The sequence below is a fragment of the Panthera onca genome, chromosome E2 (assembly GCF_046562875.1).
Source record: "Panthera onca isolate mPanOnc1 chromosome E2, mPanOnc1 haplotype 2, whole genome shotgun sequence".
Lineage (NCBI taxonomy): Eukaryota > Metazoa > Chordata > Mammalia > Carnivora > Felidae > Panthera > Panthera onca.
The window spans coordinates 26,528,095-26,546,738 of NC_138353.1; the positions used below are offsets into that span (position 1 = coordinate 26,528,095).

General features: G+C 48.0%; 1 protein-coding gene across 1 annotated transcript in view; it reads right to left on the reverse strand.

The window, feature by feature from the left end:
• Window positions 1-6,328: 6,328 nt before the first annotated feature.
• Window positions 6,329-18,644, reverse strand: part of N4BP1 (NEDD4 binding protein 1) — a 50,126-nt gene continuing 37,810 nt past the window's right edge. The window contains exons 4-7 of the mRNA XM_060650820.3: window positions 18,135-18,231; window positions 14,838-14,945; window positions 12,732-12,839; window positions 6,329-11,076 (exon numbers count right to left, since the gene is read on the reverse strand). Of these exons, the coding sequence (XP_060506803.1) occupies window positions 10,719-11,076; window positions 12,732-12,839; window positions 14,838-14,945; window positions 18,135-18,231 (671 nt within the window). The 3' untranslated portion in view covers window positions 6,329-10,718. The remainder of the gene's footprint in view (window positions 11,077-12,731; window positions 12,840-14,837; window positions 14,946-18,134; window positions 18,232-18,644) is intronic.

Sequence of the window (18,644 nt, forward strand, 5' to 3'; positions counted from 1 at the left end):
GTCCTCCTATCTCAAGGTGGGACTAACTACTGCATCTCATGCCCCACGGCTTCCTGTGGAGTCAGGTGAAGCCACCTCTGCTGAAACCGTGTCCTTGCTGAGCTTTGTCCCCTGGCCTATCCCACCTCCCTCCCTCTCCTCCTTCTGAGAACCTCCTTCAATAAACCACTGTCCCAAATATCCTTGTGAAGCTTGCTATTAGGAACCTCCTTGGGTTGTCTTGGCCTCACCTGACTCTTGCTCTGGGAGCACTTAGCTGTCACCCCTTGTCATCTCAGTGTCTCACCTCCCTGGGGCCTTGTCATTGCTTGTGGTGCATCCATCGTGCTCAGAGCAGGGACAGCTCCAGTCTCGTGTGGCCCCAGCCAGGTGTGGGACTTGGTTCTGGACTCGGAGCTGGGGTAACCTTTGTAACATAGGAGCGTAGTTACTTTGGTTCAGAGAGTCCACTGGTGCGTACTGGGTTTCCCACAGTGCTGGGCACATAGCAGGAGCTCAAGGAAGGTGAGTTGTGATTGTTATAATTCTGTGGTTGCCCCACAGGGCAATGGACTGCTTGATGCAAGCTGGCTCCTCAGGTTCTACCTCCTGTAGGGAGGAAGTGGTGATTTTACTTAGTCCTGGTGCAGAGTTTGGAAGTGTGAGTGAGGCCTGAGTGGTTTGGCACAGACATTTTTGCTGCAAGCACAGAGAAGCAGGGAAGCTGGGTCTGCTGTGGAAAGAGGCAAATAAGCAAACCCACTGGGGGAAGGAGACAGGAGAGAGGGAGGGGGGCTTGTGGTCCACAGTGACAAAATCCACCTCCTGGTTCCAGACCCCACTCCTGAGAAATCTGCTTCTGTTTCAGCAGGTTGAGAGGGCGTCTGTTCTTGCAACCAAGTTTCTGGATAGAAACATATAGGAGAAGTGCAACATTTGGCCCTGCTTACTACCCACGCCCCTCGCCCCCAAGGGAGTAATGGGAGATGCTGGCCAGGAAGGGACCCAGGCTGCCCAGGTGACCAGGGCCACAAGCTCTATGAGGATGGAGACCGTGCTGCCTTGTTCACACTGTGCTCCCTGTGCCCGCCCGTGCAAGCCATCCAGGGCTGTTGAGCTGGGGGCAGGGGCTCTCCGGGAGGCTTCCTGGAGGAGTGGGCTGGGAGCTGATGCCTGGACAACCATATCTCCCAAATCTCAGTATTCATACTTCCATGGGTCTCACGGCCGACCAGTCATCACCAGTGCAATCACTGACCTTGGTGACCTTGCTGCGGCCACAGCAGAGCTGGGACCAAAACAGGGGTGCCTTTGACTTGAGATGAGTTGGGCTTGGGGTGGCAAGGGCGAGGACTTCCACCTTCGTCCCCAATAACAGGCATCCAGAGAGCAGCTGCACGAATCTGGAAGTCAGTTTCTGCTCAGACAGTTGGATGCAATAACTGGGAGAGCACAGGACAGGAGTGCCCCCCCTGCACAGAGGGGGCGAGGGAAGGCAGGCACCGAGAAAGACCCCGGAGCCCAGGCCAGCTGGACGTCTAGTCTCACGTGTTCCAACTTTAAAAATATGAAACAGCCTTCCTTTTGCTACCTTTCTCTGGCCCACCAAATGGGCATGTTATCCTGAAAACTGCACACAATTTTTAAAGAAAAGAAAAAAAATTTTCTTGAAAAGCCATGCACAAGTGGTTTTTGTAGATTTGCTTTCCAGGGGTCCCACCTGGGTCCCCTTGGCAGGGGCCAGCTGGTGAAGCCCTGGGGGGACATTCTGGAAACGCCAATGGCCATGGGCTCCCTAAATCAGGTATCACCCACAGGGGGCCTGCAACCTGGCCTCTCTGCTCTTTCTCTTTTTATGTCCTGGTCTGCCCCGCACAGGAGGAAGAAGGTGAGTGGAACCTTCCTACAGCCTGTTCAAAGTCAAGGCTGTGGTTACCTTGGTGGTGGTGGGGAGGTCTCTGGAGGGCTGAAAAGTTCTGTTTCTCCAGGTAGGTACTGGTGATGTGGTGCACTCGGTTCAGTGAGCTGCCTATTTATGATTTGCATATTGTTCTGTACGTCAGCTAGCCCACACTAAATAATACAGGCCTTACCAGATGGAAGCTGATGACAGGTATTGTCTTACAAAATCCAGTTACGATAGGGGAAACTGAGGCTCAGAAGAGTTAAGGAACTCTCTTGAGCGGAGGTAATACATTAAGTCATGATTATGGATAAATCTTTGCTTCCCCAAACCCAACCTGACTTTTCCCCAAAGAGGAACAAATGTGTTTTCCTGATACTGGGGAAGTGCATGGAATTCTGGTCCCAGGTGATAGGGCTGACTGGTCCCTTGGGTCCTGGCTCAAGTCCAGACCACCACGTCTACAGGGGCCATCTCTGTGGTGGAGGAGAACCTCTTCCTACCAGCTATCCCCAGTGCCTTCTCAGGGCCAGGAATCTGGGATCAAGGAACCACGTGACTCCAGCAGTCACTCTCCACCATCCCTGCCTCAATGGAACGTTCCTGGGTACATGGTGCTCAGGCCGGTCCTCCATGCCAACGCTCCTGGTCTGGGGCTGCACCTGCACATGTCAGACAACTAGAAAGCACTCTTCCCGGGAGGCAGTAGAGAGAACCAGCGCTGGAATAAGATCTAATACTATCTTGCCTCACCTAATGGCTGATGTTTGTGGGAACCCAGGCCAGCGGCCTCTGTACACACTGTGAATAGTTCTCCCGCGGTGGACAAGTCCTGTCCTTGACAGTGTGTGCTGACCCCTCTGGACTGCCAGGCCCTGTCTGGGCTGTGTTGGACAGTGACTGGGGTATTTGGGGGTATGTGTGATGGGCATCGTGAAGGCACTGTTTGGTGGAAAGAAACCCACGCTCAATGGGTGCCAGGTGCACCCCTCCCTTCGTTCTCCTTCAAAACTGTCCTGGGATGTAATCAGAGCCAACTTCTGCCAGCAAGTGGACATACAGCTGGGCTGAGGGTGGGGGAAAATCAAGGTCAGACCCAGAAACAGGAGGGTACTGCCTTTGTGGTGTCTTGGGTTTGAAAAACACCAAAGGTAAGATGAGGCCTTGAGGAGGAAGAATTACGGGACCTGTGTACAGTGTAAGGGGCACTGACAGGCCTTCAGCACACGTTCATAACATTGGAGGGGGTGGTGTCAGGAAAGGGAAGAACTCTCCCAGGGGTCAGGCTGTTACTTAGGATTTCATCCTGGTTGCAACAACTCTCTGGTGAGGTGTTGGTTCGCAACGAGGGCACACGGGGGCACTTGGGGAATTATGGAACTTCTTATCTCGGTAGTCTGGGGTGTGGCCTGGGCACAAGACTTTTAGAAGCTCTCCCTACAGGTGATTCGAATGTGCAGCCAGGGCTGCAAACCACCGGCTCCAGGCATCATCACTTCTATTCAGGTGGAGTAGCCTTGAGGTTGAGTAGCCCTGTCAAGGTCACACAGTAGGAAGTTCCAGAGCAGGCCCCTCACCCTCAAGGCCAGGGCTGGATTAGAAAGGGGGCCATCTGGGGGTGCGTGGGTGACTCAGTTGGTTAAGCATCTGACTTTGGCTCAGGTCAGTGAGTTTGAGCCCTGAGTCGGGGTCTGTGCTGACAGCTCAGAGCCTGGAGCCTGCTTTGGATTCTGTGCCTCTCTCTCTGCTCCTCCCTCATTCGTGCTCTCTCTCAAAAATAGACATTAAAAAACAAATAAACAAAAAAACAAAAGAAAAGGGGCCATCTGGCCGTTCCCTTCCCCCCAGCACTGTGCCCTGCACACAGCAGCCACTCAAGGACTGCTGGTGAACAGGGCAGATGGAGGAATCACACAGGGGTGGGAAGCAGAAGCAGGCAGAGAAGGATGTGGGTGTCAGGGGCTCCTGCTCCACCCCCACCCCTTACTGGCTGGGCGGCAGGTCCCTTAGCCCTAGGGGACCTGCGGGGAGGAAGCATGGCTCCCCGCCCATCCTGGAGAGACAGTGGCATGTGCAGGGTTGGCAAGGGGAGGGGCTGGCTAGTGTGGAGAGACTCTGGTCTGGGGAAGGCATGGGAGCCCAGCAGCATCCACAGCTCCTTGCTGGTGACTGAGGGAGGGCCTCTCCTTCCTGCGGCCTGTTTTGGTGGATGAAACCCTAGAAGGACACCACAGCCAGACAGGCCGGCAGACAAACGCATTCTCTTCAGGGCGGCCTCCTCTCTGGGAAGGGACTGGGAAGGGCAGGGCCTGCTCAGGCTGACCCCAGACTGGGTTTCAAGCTGAGGCCCAGCAGGGCTCTCTGGGGCCCTGGTGGGGATGAGAAGGAAAGCCCAGTGGGAGGGGACAGAATCCAGTGGGAGGGGCCAATTCAAGATCTCCCGAGGCCCCTGGGCCAGCACTGGCTGTGGGCACCTTTGCCCTGATCCTGGAAAACCCAGCTTGCCGATGACCATCACCCATCTGGAGCCACAGACGTCAGAGGACAGGAACTGGAGCTGTGAAAAATGCTGCTGCTTTCAAAAACTATCACAGGTCCTTTTACTGACCTGCATCCCCTAAATGAAATGGAAGGTGGGTAGGACGCACACATGAGCTCACTCTGGACAGTGCTGGTCAGCTTTTCCTTTTTAAAACTCTACTCTCGGCACCCTCCCTCAGGACCAGCGCTGGACATGGGCCCACCGTGCAGGAAAGTGGGAGGCAGAAGCTTCCTTCCACAGCCTCTCTGCTCGGCAGACGGACAACCTTGGCCCAGGTCACAGCCTGATTCTATTCACTGGGTGGGGGCAGGGGGTCCATCTCAAGAGCCATTCTGGCTGCCACATCACCTCTGGGGAAGGTGCAATGGCCTGTTGTTCAAATCCTGAATCCCGGACACGCTGACCTGGAGAACTGTGAAATCTCTTGTTAGCCCTGTGCTCCAGCTGCCCCCCTCCCCCAGAGGCCCCAGAGGGTCGTGAGGGCCACAAGACAGAACGAGGCATGGTGAGCGCAGGGTCTGCCTTCTCATGCACTCTGTGGCCAGACACAGTTCTGCCCACTTCCCTCTCTTCCCTACTCGTGGGGACAGTGGAAGGGTCCTTCCTCCTGGGTGCCTTTTAGCAGCAGTGCCCTCTCTAGGTCACAGCTGGGTGTCCATGGCCCTGTGGAGGCTCCAAGGAAGTCCGGTCCACACTCCTAGTGAGTCCACACTCCTAATGAGTTGGCAGGGACAGGAGAGCATTCAGAATCTGGAAGATGGGCTCTCTGAGCAACTGGAGACAAGCTCTTGGACCTCTGGTTAGGAGATGTGGGACAAACTGTAAGGGTGTGAACACTATGGGTGCCCTAGAGGGGTTGCTGCCCATCAGAGCCACAGTCTTAGCAGTCACTGAATGGGGCCACGTCAGGCACTATCCTGGACGCTTCCCGGGTCTGAATACACCTATTCTGCACAATGCCCCTGGAGTAGGAAGCATGATTCCATCACGCCTGTTTTACCCAGGGGACATGGAAGGGTACAGGAGGGCCTAACTCTGGACATGCCTGGTCTCTGCCCAGCTGGGGAACTGAGCAAAGAAATTCACGTCAGGGAATTTTTCAGACAGCCTCAAGAGGAAGTGGGGATGCTGAAGAGGAAAAGCAGCAGCAGGAAACAGTCTGCTTGAAGGTGGGGGTGGAGCTCTCCTCAAGGTTGAAGGAAGGGAAAGTTTCAAGTAAGTCAGGACCTGTCAGTCTCTTACCATTTTCTGATGGGGGTGAACACTCCCAAAGTTCACTTTGCACCAGTCTTCGGGATCTTTCTAAAGGTATGAGAAGCCTCTCCCATTTAATCTGCTGAGTGTAGGGGCAGTGGTAACTATTTTACTCAAGACTCTGGACTTCAAGGGCCATAAATCCAACTTGAATTAGCTTAAGCAAAGGGAGGTGCGTTAGAATAATGGGGCATCTCGACATCTGAGGAAGGGCAGGGGTGCCACCAGGCTCCTATGACAACAGGAACCTGGCACTCCCGCCCCAGGAATCTTGGGTCTACGAGAGACAGATTCCCCCACGGCAGGAAATGGCCTCTAACAGATCTGGGCGTGAAATTCCTTGGTTCCACCAGCAGAGGGGAGAAGACCAAGGAGTGGCTTTGACTGGACTCGCTTGGGCCAGGTGTCTGCCCCTGGCCAGGCTGCGGGCAGGAAGTCAGAGCACACTGCTTGGCTTGGCTTGTCCACAGCTCAGCCCTGGACTGCATGGTGTGTTGGGGCCTTGAAGAGAAGGGGAAAGCCAGGCAGACACCCCATCTGCAGTAGACCGCAGCATAGTGGTGGGTTCCCAGGTGCAAACGTGGACAATGTGACTTCTTAAGGTTTTATTGGCTGCCAGACACCACAGTCAAGAAGGCAATGTCGTCCAGTTCAGTTGAGCAGACGTTTATTGAGCACCTATTAAGTGCAAGGCACTGTGCTAGGTGCCATGGGAAATACAAAGAGTGAACATAGACGGTCCCTGCCCGCGAGGAGCTCACAGTCTAGAAAGGGAGGTGAGACACAGTACACAATCAGCTGCAATGATACCGGCCAGTGCGGCAGGTGCCAAAAGCGAGACACAAGCGCTGTGGGTCACAGAGTGCCACAGGGTTGTTTCTGGCCAGAAGCACAGGCAAGGGCACAAAGAGAAGGCAGGAGACTGGGTCATTGAGGGGGAAGCCATTTGGGAGAAAGGGCATCTCTAGCAGAGAAAAAGAGGTGCACACAGAGGCAGGAGCCCACAGGAAACTGAGGAAACGTGTGTGGGCTGCAGTGAGCATCTGGGGAAGGGCTATTCAAAGTGGGCAGTCACACGTGGCCACGAGGACAGCACGGATACTATGCTCAGGGAGGGCTGAGCTCGGTGCTCTGGCCAAGAGGCACTGAAGATCACTGAATAGGATGGTTTGTGACCAGCAATGCATTCCTGGAAGATAAATCTGGGAGCACGCTGGGGTCTGGGAGGGTGGGGTGGGCTGACTGATCAGGGGCTGCCTGAGAGCATGAGAGAATGACTAGTGGGCACTGGCAGGACAAGGACAAGGTGGATGAGGGAACGCTGTGGCAGGGTGGGGTGGGAAAGGACAGCAAGGAACGGAAGCAGGCTGAGGGTCTGGGGAGTGAGTCTGAGGATGTCACAGGGTTTCCAGTCATGCTAGAAACGCATTTCTGAATGGCAGGCCTAGAGGTGGGACTGGAAGTCACTGCCCAGAGGGGACATGTGGAAGCAGGGAAGTTAGGGAGGGAGGAAGGAAGCTGGAGTTAATGACCATTAAGGGTGAGTAGTTTCTCACAACGTGGTCCCTGGACAGCCTGTGTGGGAAACACCCAAGGAGCTTGCTGATGTCTCCAATTTCTGGGCTTTACTCCAGGGCCACTGAATAAAGAGCCCTGGGGGTTGTGCTTAGTAATCCGCATTTTTAGCAAGAACCACCCTCCCCATCACAAGTCCATGGCTGGTCTGAAGTTTGACCACCTGTCAAGAAAGAAAAGGGTCTCAAGGACTGGCCTTTAGGTAAAAGAATAGAAAAGAATGAGGAACATTTGGGAGGGAAATCTCAGAAAAGGAGGAAAGTAAGAGCCACAATGTCAAGTATTCTGGTCACTGAGGGTGGACACGAAGATTAAGTATTGAGAAAAGGCCTCTGATTTGGCAATTACTGGTCCCTGATGACTTCTCCTAGACTATTTCAGGCAGTGGGTGGGATGAAGGTCAAGTTTGCAAATAAGGAAGTGAAGAGTGGGAAGGTGAGGGAGAGCAGCAATGCATGGAGAGGATTCTTAGGGGAAATCGGGTGATTTTACTACAGGAGCCAAGCTGTAATAATGGAGAATGATGGGGAGGTAGGTAATGAAGTAACAAATGGCAGGAGTCAGTGACTGACCAAACAGACCACAGTGAGGAGAGGAGAGGGACATGGGAAGGAAGGACAGGGGAGGACCTGGGAGTGCTGGTGGACAGCTGGAAGCTGAGGGAGAATGGTGCCAAGGCCCAAATTCAAGGGGCCCTGTGCCTGGGGCATCTCCTGTGGTGGGGGAGGGTGCTAGGAGCAATCACAGAGAGCACAGCTTTCTCTGTGACTCATACTCCACATGTGCCACGACAAACCTAAGCAAGACCCCATCCCTCCTCTCAGAGACCAAAAGCTGCAACAGGCCTGAGTCCCCAGCAACACCTCCACACCATAGCTGAGTCTGCCAGACAAAGCTGACCTGTCATCCGGGATGGCTGAGACGCCTTCCCACTGTTTTCTAGCCAGCAGCCTACTGGGTCTCAAACACAGGGTACTTGACAGAAAGGTCAAACAAGGCTTTCTTCTCCCAGAGCGGGGAGTCGGGGCCTGGGAAGAATGCAGGCCTGGGAATCATCCCGCATCACCATCTACTTATTCTCTGACCCCGGACAACCTCTCTGAGCACCAGATGCCAGTGTACCAAATAAGGTGCATCCTTGCCAGGCCACCTCCTTCACGGGAATGCCGGGAAATACAGGACGCAGAGGCACCATACTCTGTAACCCGCTGAGGAGTTACAAAATGATGATGCATTGCTGACACTGCCAAGGTGGCTCAAAAATCCACTGCTGGGGGCAGACCATCAAGAAACATTTCAGTAGCATCAACACTGAGCTTAATAGTAAGAGAAGGCTGAAGGACTTTTTTTAATGGTCTGAAAATTGAGTTTTTAAATACTAAGTTTAACTAAAGCTGATGATTTTCAGAAAGAACTGTGACTTATGTTTGATGTTGTAATTTATCAAAGGAAGTAATTAACCCACTTAGTCTCCTGCATCCTTCCTTCCCACGCCCAGAAAGAGGAAAGGGGCAGGTAGACCCCTCAGAAACAATACTAAGAATACAGAGGCTTACATGATACAAAGCTCAAAGGTCAAGTCACGTCTAGAGCCTAGGAAACTCTGGAACCCCAGGCCTAGCCAGCCCCACCCGGCATCAGTGGAGGCTTAGTCCCCTTTCAGGAAGACCTGTGTGGCTAAGCCTCAGCCATCAAGACTTACCCCCGGGTCCTTTTCTGAACATTAGAGAAATACTGGATTGGCAACACTGTCAGACCAAACCTCAACCCAGAAGGTCAGAGTAACTACAAGACAGCCCTAGCCCTCACACGTCTGCCACACTTTTACAAACCACCAGTTCTGAAGATGAGGCACAAGGGCTGTGACTGAGTCACTTCCTGGCCACCTCAAGTCTCCATCCACAACTGGGTGGGTGACTCTGGCAACCTGCCCCCAAAAGGCAGTGGACAACCAGTTCCTTGTCAGGAAGCATCTTAAAGGCATCAGGGAGAAAACATGATTGAAGTGTAAGTCCAGCCACCTGGAGGACCCTGGATTCATCCCTGGAGGGGTACAGAGGTCAAACACACCTGCAGGGAGCCTCCTGGGGAGTCACCAGCTCTGCTCATGGCCAAAAAAGTCCCTTCACTATGAAAAACAAACCAGCACTGAGTCCTCAGCAGCTGTTTCTGGGGGCTGGGAGAGATGTGACCCACAGGGCAGATAAAAAACTGACCGTGAGCAGCCTGGGAAGGGAACAGGTATAAAATACAAAGCCCTTTGAAAGTCCAGAGAACAGTAAAGATGTTAAGAATAATTATCCAGGAAAAGAACTTCACTGACACAGAATTTGAACAACACTGAAAACACAATACTAAGATACCAATTCTGAGATAGACTCACTCACAGGAAGGGCAGCTTAGGAGAACACTAAAAAGACAAACACAGGAAAAATAAATAAGGGGCTCTGAGCCCTCATGGCAGCTACTAATGCTATTTATTGGCTTAGGGTCATTCTTGAGAATAGAAAACCACTTTTGGCAAAGCTGTATAAACTTCACATGGGTTGTACCTCCCATGATATGGACACAAAATTACTGTAACGATGGGGCTCTTTGTTAAATTTCTTCACATCCCACTATTATTTTCAGAGGCTAAGACATGACTTCTAGAGTCAGGTCAGGTATAGCGAGGCCTCAGCCTGGTGAGCATGTCAGAGCACTGGACAAGGAGTCTGGTCCCTGCCCAGCTGCTCTACGGCTGTGGACCTGGGCATGTGCAGACATGAGCACACTGAGCCTCAGTTCCCTCTTCTTCAGGGTGGGAGGGGAAGTAGGGTGGGACTACATGAGTTCTGAAGTTTCTTCTTGCCCTGACATTCTGGGAGTCTAACTGTGCCCTGGTCATTAACAATGGCTAGGCACAGGTGCCATCTAGTGGCACCACCTGCCCACTCTCACAAATGGCTCCAACAAAAGACCCACAGGAGCAAACCCAACTCCTACGACTCTAATTCCAGGGGTGAGGGCAGAGGAGACCGGGAGGGATGAGCACACTTCATGTTAGTGGACGTTACATAGTCATCTCAAGAAAATATACTTTAAGAGGTCTTGCTTTCCCTAAGAAAGCAACTCTTTTTTTTTTATTTTATTTAGAAAGGCTACTCATATCCATTTGTCAATATTTTCAGCTTTAAGGAAAATAGTTTAAAAAACATAAAAATGTAAATACACTCAAGAGTAACTGCTATTAAACAGTTCTGAACAGGCAGAAAATGTACTTTCCTTTTACAGAAAATGTTAAATCTGTAATAGCAGCATAATTTATATATAGAAAAAGCTGGTTTTGAAAACCCAGATTTTTTTATACACAAAACATCTGTTTTCTTTTCTATATACTACAATAGCATTTCCACTGGGAAATCGGTCTCTTCACATTATGTCACTTCCTGCTGCCACGTGCAGACACTAGCTCGAGTGTGGCCTTCAGTCCAACACCATGGCAGACAGTGCGTTCAGGTCTTTCATGTATGGGTGGGCCACCAATATCTGGTCGATTTTCAGTCTCTGCTCGGAGTCAGGGAAGATCTTCAGAAGGGCTTCCCTCAGCTCGCTGGTTTCTGCAGGAGACCTCTGTGCTGGCATGGGCACGTTCTGCTGCATACTGGGAAGGTTCGACAGAACTGGGAAGCGGGGCTGCTGAGGGAGCCAGTGGCTAGGTGGGGCACCCTGAATCCGGGCTGGAGGCTGGTGGCTGGTGCTGGCTGCCTGGGCCCCAGGGACTCTGAAGCTGGCGTCAAATATGCCCACATTTGGCAAGGCATTGAGCAGGGGCTGCATATCTCTGTGAATGGAATGAGTCTGGTGAGTCAGGCTGTAAGATAAATGAGAAACCTGCTTCTGACCTTGAGGCCGTGCTGCTCCATGACTTCTGAAGGCAAGCTGCCTACAGAGGGGTCCACAGGGATGACAACTACACCATCTCCAGACCAGTCATGATGGGAAATGACAGCTCATCATGAGCTACACCACCCTCCTAGGTTTGCAGCTGCAAGAATGGACCCCAGCCAACTGTTGGCTCTAAGCCAGGATGTGCCAGAATCACCTGAGAGCTTTCAAAAGACACAGACAACAGGGTCTTACTCTTCTGGAGACTAATTCTGTGTGGGGCCCTGGTTGATAGGGATTAGAAAAAGGGACTCCTTTGGGCAGAGGCAGCCACTACGGATACCTGTTGCCCCCCCTCTCCACCCTCACCAGTCTGGGCGAGGTGTTGGTGCCCACAACCTATACACTCATGGGTAGGTGTGAGTGTGTGTAAAGGGCATCTGTCTTTTTTAAAGAAGTTTCCCAGGTGACTTGGGCTTGCAGCTGAGAAATGGGGCTGGCCGAACACTTTTTCCAATTTCAAAAGCTCAACTAACTTCAAAAGTTAGTTCCTTGGTGAGTGGAGTTATTATTAACTTCTCACTCAATTTGTTAACACATTGTAAAGAGTGATTAAGTGCATGGGCAGGGCAGACCCTGCTGCCAGGCTGCTGAGGTGAAGAAGGAGCCAGAGAACTCTCTTTCCCATTAAGCCTGACCCGCAGGCCTTGATGCTTGCACACAGGCGCCAGATCTTAAATGCCCAGTGGAGATGCACTGACACCCAGCAGATGTTAAAATGGCTGCCATTCTCTGAGCGTAGGCAGAGAAGCAGAACCTTTGGGAACTAAGCCCTCATTCTATGTAATAAAACCCAAAGGCTCAGAAGAGAAATGATTCCTAAGACCCAGGGAGCCGAAACTGCACTTGTCTCCTCTGTGGAAGATACCTCTGTGTGAACTACCCCAAATCCAAATCTAGAATCCCCAAGGGATCTGGTTATAAATAAAGATCAGCTGTCTGTCACCAGGTTATACTATCTGTCAGTTAGGCACATACGATACTTTAGTTAACAGTGTCCATTACCCAAGAATTCTGAAAACGGATATAACCACCAGCAACTTATCTTTAAAAACCCAACTAAAACAAAGAAAATGTCAACTATCAAATCAATTTCAGATCAATATGAAATACTGGCTTCTCCATTTAGTGGAGACAGAAAGTTCCCCGGGTAGTGATTCCTGAATAGTAAATAAATTAACAGGAACATCACAAATTTAAAGCAAATAACCTTGGAAAGTGAATGTAAGAGGATATTCACGTATACATAATGAACCTAAGTGGCGTTTGCTCATAAGTGGCAGTCAGCAAAACCTGCTTTGTCTTTTTAGACCTATACAAAGCTTGGCTCCCCACCCTCTCCTAGGATTAAAACCAAAGGACCATAAATGAAGACATGGTCTTTGGGGTGTGTGCTTGATTACCTTTCAAATATATTATACCAGCAATAAATCTAAGGCTAATACAAAATTTAAAAGTGTTGTCTTTAGTTATTCAGAGACATCACTTACACAAAAGCACAAAGAACTGAAACAAGTTTGTAAACAGAAAACAATGTGAAAAAGCAAATACCTAAGGAAGACTTCTTTCCTAAGAAAGTCTTCTAATCGAGGTCCGCTTCTTCCCAGAGGGTCATCAGGAACCATAAATATATCCCCGACGAAGGTATACTGAAGCAATCTATAACACAGAGAACGATTACAATGCTGGAGAAAACGTGAAGCTTTTATTGTTGCAGGAGCTGAGAAGAAAGTAGAAGTGTCCACCTAATTCCAAAGCAAGAGTCACCTATAAAATTGTAAGGCTGCTTACATGCCTAATGGAAAAAACAAACACATCCAAGTTAAGCCATCTGAATTTCTCTTTTGGATACAAATACAGTAAAGTAATAAACTTTTATCATTGGCCCTCACAATTCTTATCGAGACTTTCAGATTTTTATCTGGGCTTTGGAGGCAGCTTCTTCTCCTAACTTTGAAAACAAGATTTAAGACTGACTGCTTAGGACACACTGCTTAGGTGCTCAAAAAAGGTTTTACTTTTGAATAGTTGTATCTATAGGCAAACCACTGAAGATAACCTCTTAAAAAAACAAAACAGTACAGGGCGCCTGGGTGGCTCAGTTGGATAAAGCATCTGACTCTTGATTTCGGCTCAGGTCACGATCTCACAGTTCGTGGGATTGAGGCCTGCATTGGGCTCTGCACTGACAGCTCAGGGCCTGCTTGGGATTCTCTCTCTCCCTCTTTTTCTGCCCCTCCCCCCACTCACTCACTTTCTCTTAAAATAAATAAACTAAAAAAAAAAAAAAAAAAAAAGAGAGAGAAAAGAAAAAAAACCCAAAACAATAGGATATCTGAACAAAGAAAATCTGAGATCTCATCATGATTTATCAAGTCTGGGGAAGATGTGATAAAGAAAAAAGGCCAAGTGCTTGTGTTTGCTGTCCAGACCTCGGTTTCTGCCTTGTTTTGTGAGTTTTGAAAGCAATGGGCTGGTTTCAAACATTGAGTCCTGACTGCATTTAGACCTTCTACACACAGAGGAGTGTCCAATAAATACTGACAATGAGTCTAGGGCAAAGGTCCAACAGAAACATGTCCTAGAAGATTAATAGCTTGTTAACTGTGCCTAGAAGGTCAAAGACCAATTCTCAGTTCAGCTCTCAACAACAGCTTTCCAACACCATGTGGGTCAAAATACATACAGTAATTAACTCACACCTGGGTATTTATAGCAAAGGATTATTTTCTAAAATCCTCTAACGAGTTAGCAAAATAATAAATATCAGACAAGGGGCAACTATGAAACCCCAACAGAAATAAATATCTAATTGTACCTGTTATGTACTAGTTATAACACAGCCTGAGGTATGTTGATTTATGCTTTTAGATTTGTGGCATATAGGACTCATCCCTGGCACCATCACAAACTACTGCCTTTTACAGAACTCAGTCAGATGATGCTTGTTAACAAGAAGTCCTGGAAGCCAGTGTTCACTGATCTTAAGGCAGGTGGACACATTCAGAACATCATCACAACTAAAAAACTTGTATCAGTGAATGCTCAACTCTTGACTTTGTTATTTTGGATGATATTCACACATGTTTTCAATATAGATGATTAAACTATGATGGTAAATGCTCAAGGAAAGCATCAGATATTGAAAAGCAGAAATACTCTTCCCACTCCTAAGAAGTGAAAACTCATCAGTATGTGGATTTTGGTCTCATCCTCTTACTTGAATCATAGCTGTCATTAAATCCAACCTTTGTATTTCATGGTTGAATCAAGTAGGGACACCCACTGAATTGCCAAAGTCTCCCTTGGCATCAGGGCAAGGCCAAGTTAGGAGGCCATTTCTGCTCGATTACACTGTTAACAAGAGTTAACTGTGCCATAATCATGTGCCTCTTGCCTTCTGCCAGGGAACACCGATCTTTCAAAGACACTCTGCAGCCACCACAGCATGCCCATTATGTCACCCACTGGTTTTGCTGCTTTGTACTGGGAGCCCCACTTACCTAGAGGGGCCAGCCATGGTCTTGGACAGGGAGCACAGTCTTATGATACTTTGGTTTCCTGTACTGCCTTCTGCAGGGCCAAGGTGTACACAAAACCAAAGCAAACAATAAACAACAAAAAACACTTAACCAAAGACAAAGAAAATATTATTACCTTTTTGTAATAATTTCTCTCCAAGAGACTGACTCAGTCACAAATTCTCTGAAGTTATCATTTGTTACAATTATGCCACCAGTTTTGTCCGCTAAGTGTAGTAGAAACCTATAGTAATATAAGAGGTTAAAATGGGCAAGCAGGCATTCCTGGCTTATAGAAGCTACGCTATAAGAAAACAAAAGGATTTCCTCTTCATATGAAAATCACCAAAGAATTTAACTACGGCTAGGAAGTAGAAAAGTTAAGCCCTTGTCAGCTGAAGATCAGTCTGAAATATCAAATACCTCTGAAATTATTAGTGTGATTATAAATGAAGGTTTGATTTTCATACATTAGTATCTCTTTTTAAAAATGTTCTCAACCAGGGATGCCTGGCTGGCTCAGTCAGAAGAGCATGCAACTCTTTTTTGTTTTGTTTTTTTTAAGTTTATTTATTTTGAGAGAGAGTGAGTACAAGCGGGGAAGGAGGGAGGGAGGGAGGGGGAGAGAGAGAAAGAGAGAGAGAGAAAGAGAGAGAGAGAGAGAAAGAGAGAGAGAGAGAGAGAGAGAGAGAGAGAGAGAATCCCAAGCAGGCTCTGTGCTATCTGCACAGAGACTGATGTGGGGCTCGATCCCATGAACTGTGAGATCATGACCTGCGGCAAAATCAAGAGTTGGACACTTAACCAACTGAGCCATCCAGGTGCCCCAAGGCATGCAACTCTTGATCTCGGTGTGTGGAGATTACTTAAAATCTTAAAAAAAAAAAAAAAAAAGATCAACCACAATTTACACATTTTTCTGGAAAAGTTGTATTATCAGAAGACAGTGGTTATCAGATGATGCACGAGGACTAGAGTCGAGAATGAATTTGAGTTGACAAGCCTGTGAAATCACTAAATCACAATTTAAGTTTTAGTTGCTAGGCTAGAGTGCTCTGGTTCTAAGATTAGCTGCTTGGTACAGTCAGCCTTGCATTTTTAAAAAATAAATCCATAGGTTCACACTTGCTGCTTGGACTTTAGATGTCTAGAAGCACCATTCTGTTTAGTTCAAGTTATAGATTCACTCAGATGCCATTTATAAGTTGAAATTGTGATAACAAAGGGTAAGAAATCAGTATTGAGAATTCTATTTCACTGCTGGAGATTATTCGTGGTCAAATCTCTTAATGAGAGATTTGTGAGGACACTAATGATGAGTTTTATTCCTTAGTCAGGGTGATCACATTTGTTTAAGGCAATGCAGACAAAGACAATGCAACAATAAATTAAGAGAATCACTAGAATTGAAGGTGCAAACAAATGCTTTTATTAGTGATAGTGAATACTTAAAAGGAATGAAAAAACAAGTCTTGTTAGTTTCAGAGGCTTAGGACATCTTGGAAAGTAGGACTTAAAATCTTGAATTTATTAATGAATATCTTATCAATTATTCCTAGTGGGCATGAATGGTAAATGGTGACGTTTGCCCAGAGATATTAATATCAAGAGTAAGGCTTCGGAGGGCATGTACTAAATATATGCTATATATAGACTCATGTCCACTAAAAACCCAGAATCATACAAATTAAGCAAAGGCTTATCGAGTCTGCATACTTGCATATGCCTTCAAATTCTGCAAGCGTGCAGCTGCAGAGTGTGAGAGAGGTGAAGGTTCTTCAGAAGCCCAGCAGCCTACGTGCCCCTCCACCCGAGCACTACAGGGTCTGAGCCCAGTATAACGGAGCCGGAGCAGAACATGGTCTCCCAGCACTTCCTCACCCCTACCCTGCCTCAATATGCTATTCTCCTTTCGCTTCCTCTCACGCTGTTCCTTCACATCACCTCTGATTCTCCCCATCTGATCTGGTCTCTCATCCCAGCTTGGAGAAGGGCAAGGGGCTGTCAATGAGAAGGTCCTCTAGACCTTTTCCTGAATGAACATGTGCTGTCTTCTCAAGTCCCCTTCCCCCCTGCCGAGCCCCTCTTTTCATCTCTCACCCACCTGACTGTCATTCACTAGTTGGCATTACAAGCCAAACACTGTCTTCAATGTGAGGAGCTATTCTGGTAGAATTCTGAGGCAAAACCACCAGGGCATTCTAAGTGCTTCAGGCCAGAAGAAAATAAAGGGGTTGTATGCAGGTGAGGAAAGAACAAGCGGCCACTACTTAGGTTTCCAGATACTGGTACGGTTAATAGTACTGACTTCACTCCATAAGAGGACAGTTTGAAAAACTGTTTTTAATGCCACTGGTCATATTTAGGACCTTCTCTTATTCAACCACAACAAAACTCCCCTCTATTACTTATTTGTGTGCCTTCTCTTTAGATCACAAACTCCTTACAGCAGGAAATGTGTCTGAATCACGTGTGTTCCCAAAGCCCCGCTCTGTGCATTGCACTTGGTTGGTGCTCAGTAAGGCTTTTAGAAAAAAATATAAAAGGTGCAGATTAAAGCCTGTTGTCTCCAATGCATTAACACCTGCTTTCTGAGTGATACGCCAACCGAAGAAATGCAACATACTCCTGTCACACTTAGGGTCAGCTGAGACCATCTTTCTTTATGTGGAAGAAATGCTGAGGGCTCAGGCATAATGACAAAGTAAGTCACTGGCCAAAATTAACCAGGAGGAGATGGATAATGTTTGAAAAGCATCCTTGGGGGGCGCCTGGGTGGCGCAGTCGGTTAAGCGTCCGACTTCAGCCAGGTCACGATCTCGCGGTCCGTGAGTTCGAGCCCCGCATCAGGCTCTGGGCTGATGGCTCAGAGCCTGGAGCCTGTTTCCGATTCTGTGTCTCCCTCTCTCTCTGCCCCTCCCCCGTTCATGCTCTGTCTCTCTCTGTCCCAAAAATAATAAAAAAAAAAAAAAAAAAAAAAAACGTTGAAAAAAAAAAAAAAAAAAAAAAAACGTTGAAAAAAAAAAAAAAAAAAAAAAAGAAAAGCATCCTTGGGGTCACCACATAAGACAAGACAAACATTACTTTCAGTATGCACCAAAAAAGAGAACTCAATGTCTGCTCGCTCTTATGATTCTCGGTCGTGTTTTATTTAAGAAACATACAAACAAAAAACATTCTAACCTAACAGATTTTATGTAATGCTCTTAAACCCGTATAGCAGAAAAAACAAACAAAAAAAACAAAACCAAAAAAACCCCACTGAGTATATAACCTTAATGACCATAAATACTAAAATCCTCAAACCCCTTAATCTAGTGAGTCCTCTATGCATGTGGATCCAGGGGCACCATGAATGGTTGGTTCAGTGGAGCAGGTGGTGGGCTCCTCGCCATCCCACACCCACCTCAGTAAGGAAAACAGCCTTTCGTACCTGTCATCATGAGAAGCAATTCTTTCTCCAAAGACCATCCGGGCAGGAGTTAAAGATAATATTCCAAGCTCCTGGAGCTGGGTTAAGAAGTGCTGTTCTGTTCATGGAATAAGTTGAATACACATTCAGAAAAAGGCTATCTTCCCATATGTTTAAATAAATGAAAGCACCCTCAAATGTTTCACTTGGAGAATTATGGAAAACCTTTTTTCTGCTGACTCAACAAGACTCAATTATACTAACTCATTGGGAAAAAAAAAAATTAAGCAACACACATACTAAGGCAAATACAACATAAAAACTGACCTTAGCTATTTTTTAAATATAAAAAAGTTCAACTCATTTGCTCCTAGAATTGAGTAAATCATAATCCTACCATCAAGAACTTTTTCACAGCCATATCACAAGCAGTAGGACAGGGACTGATGACATAAGTCCCAGAGAGAGGGTGGGGTAGAGCAGGGAACATTGCTGGAAGCAGAGGCAGGGACACATGGCTCTGCCCTATCC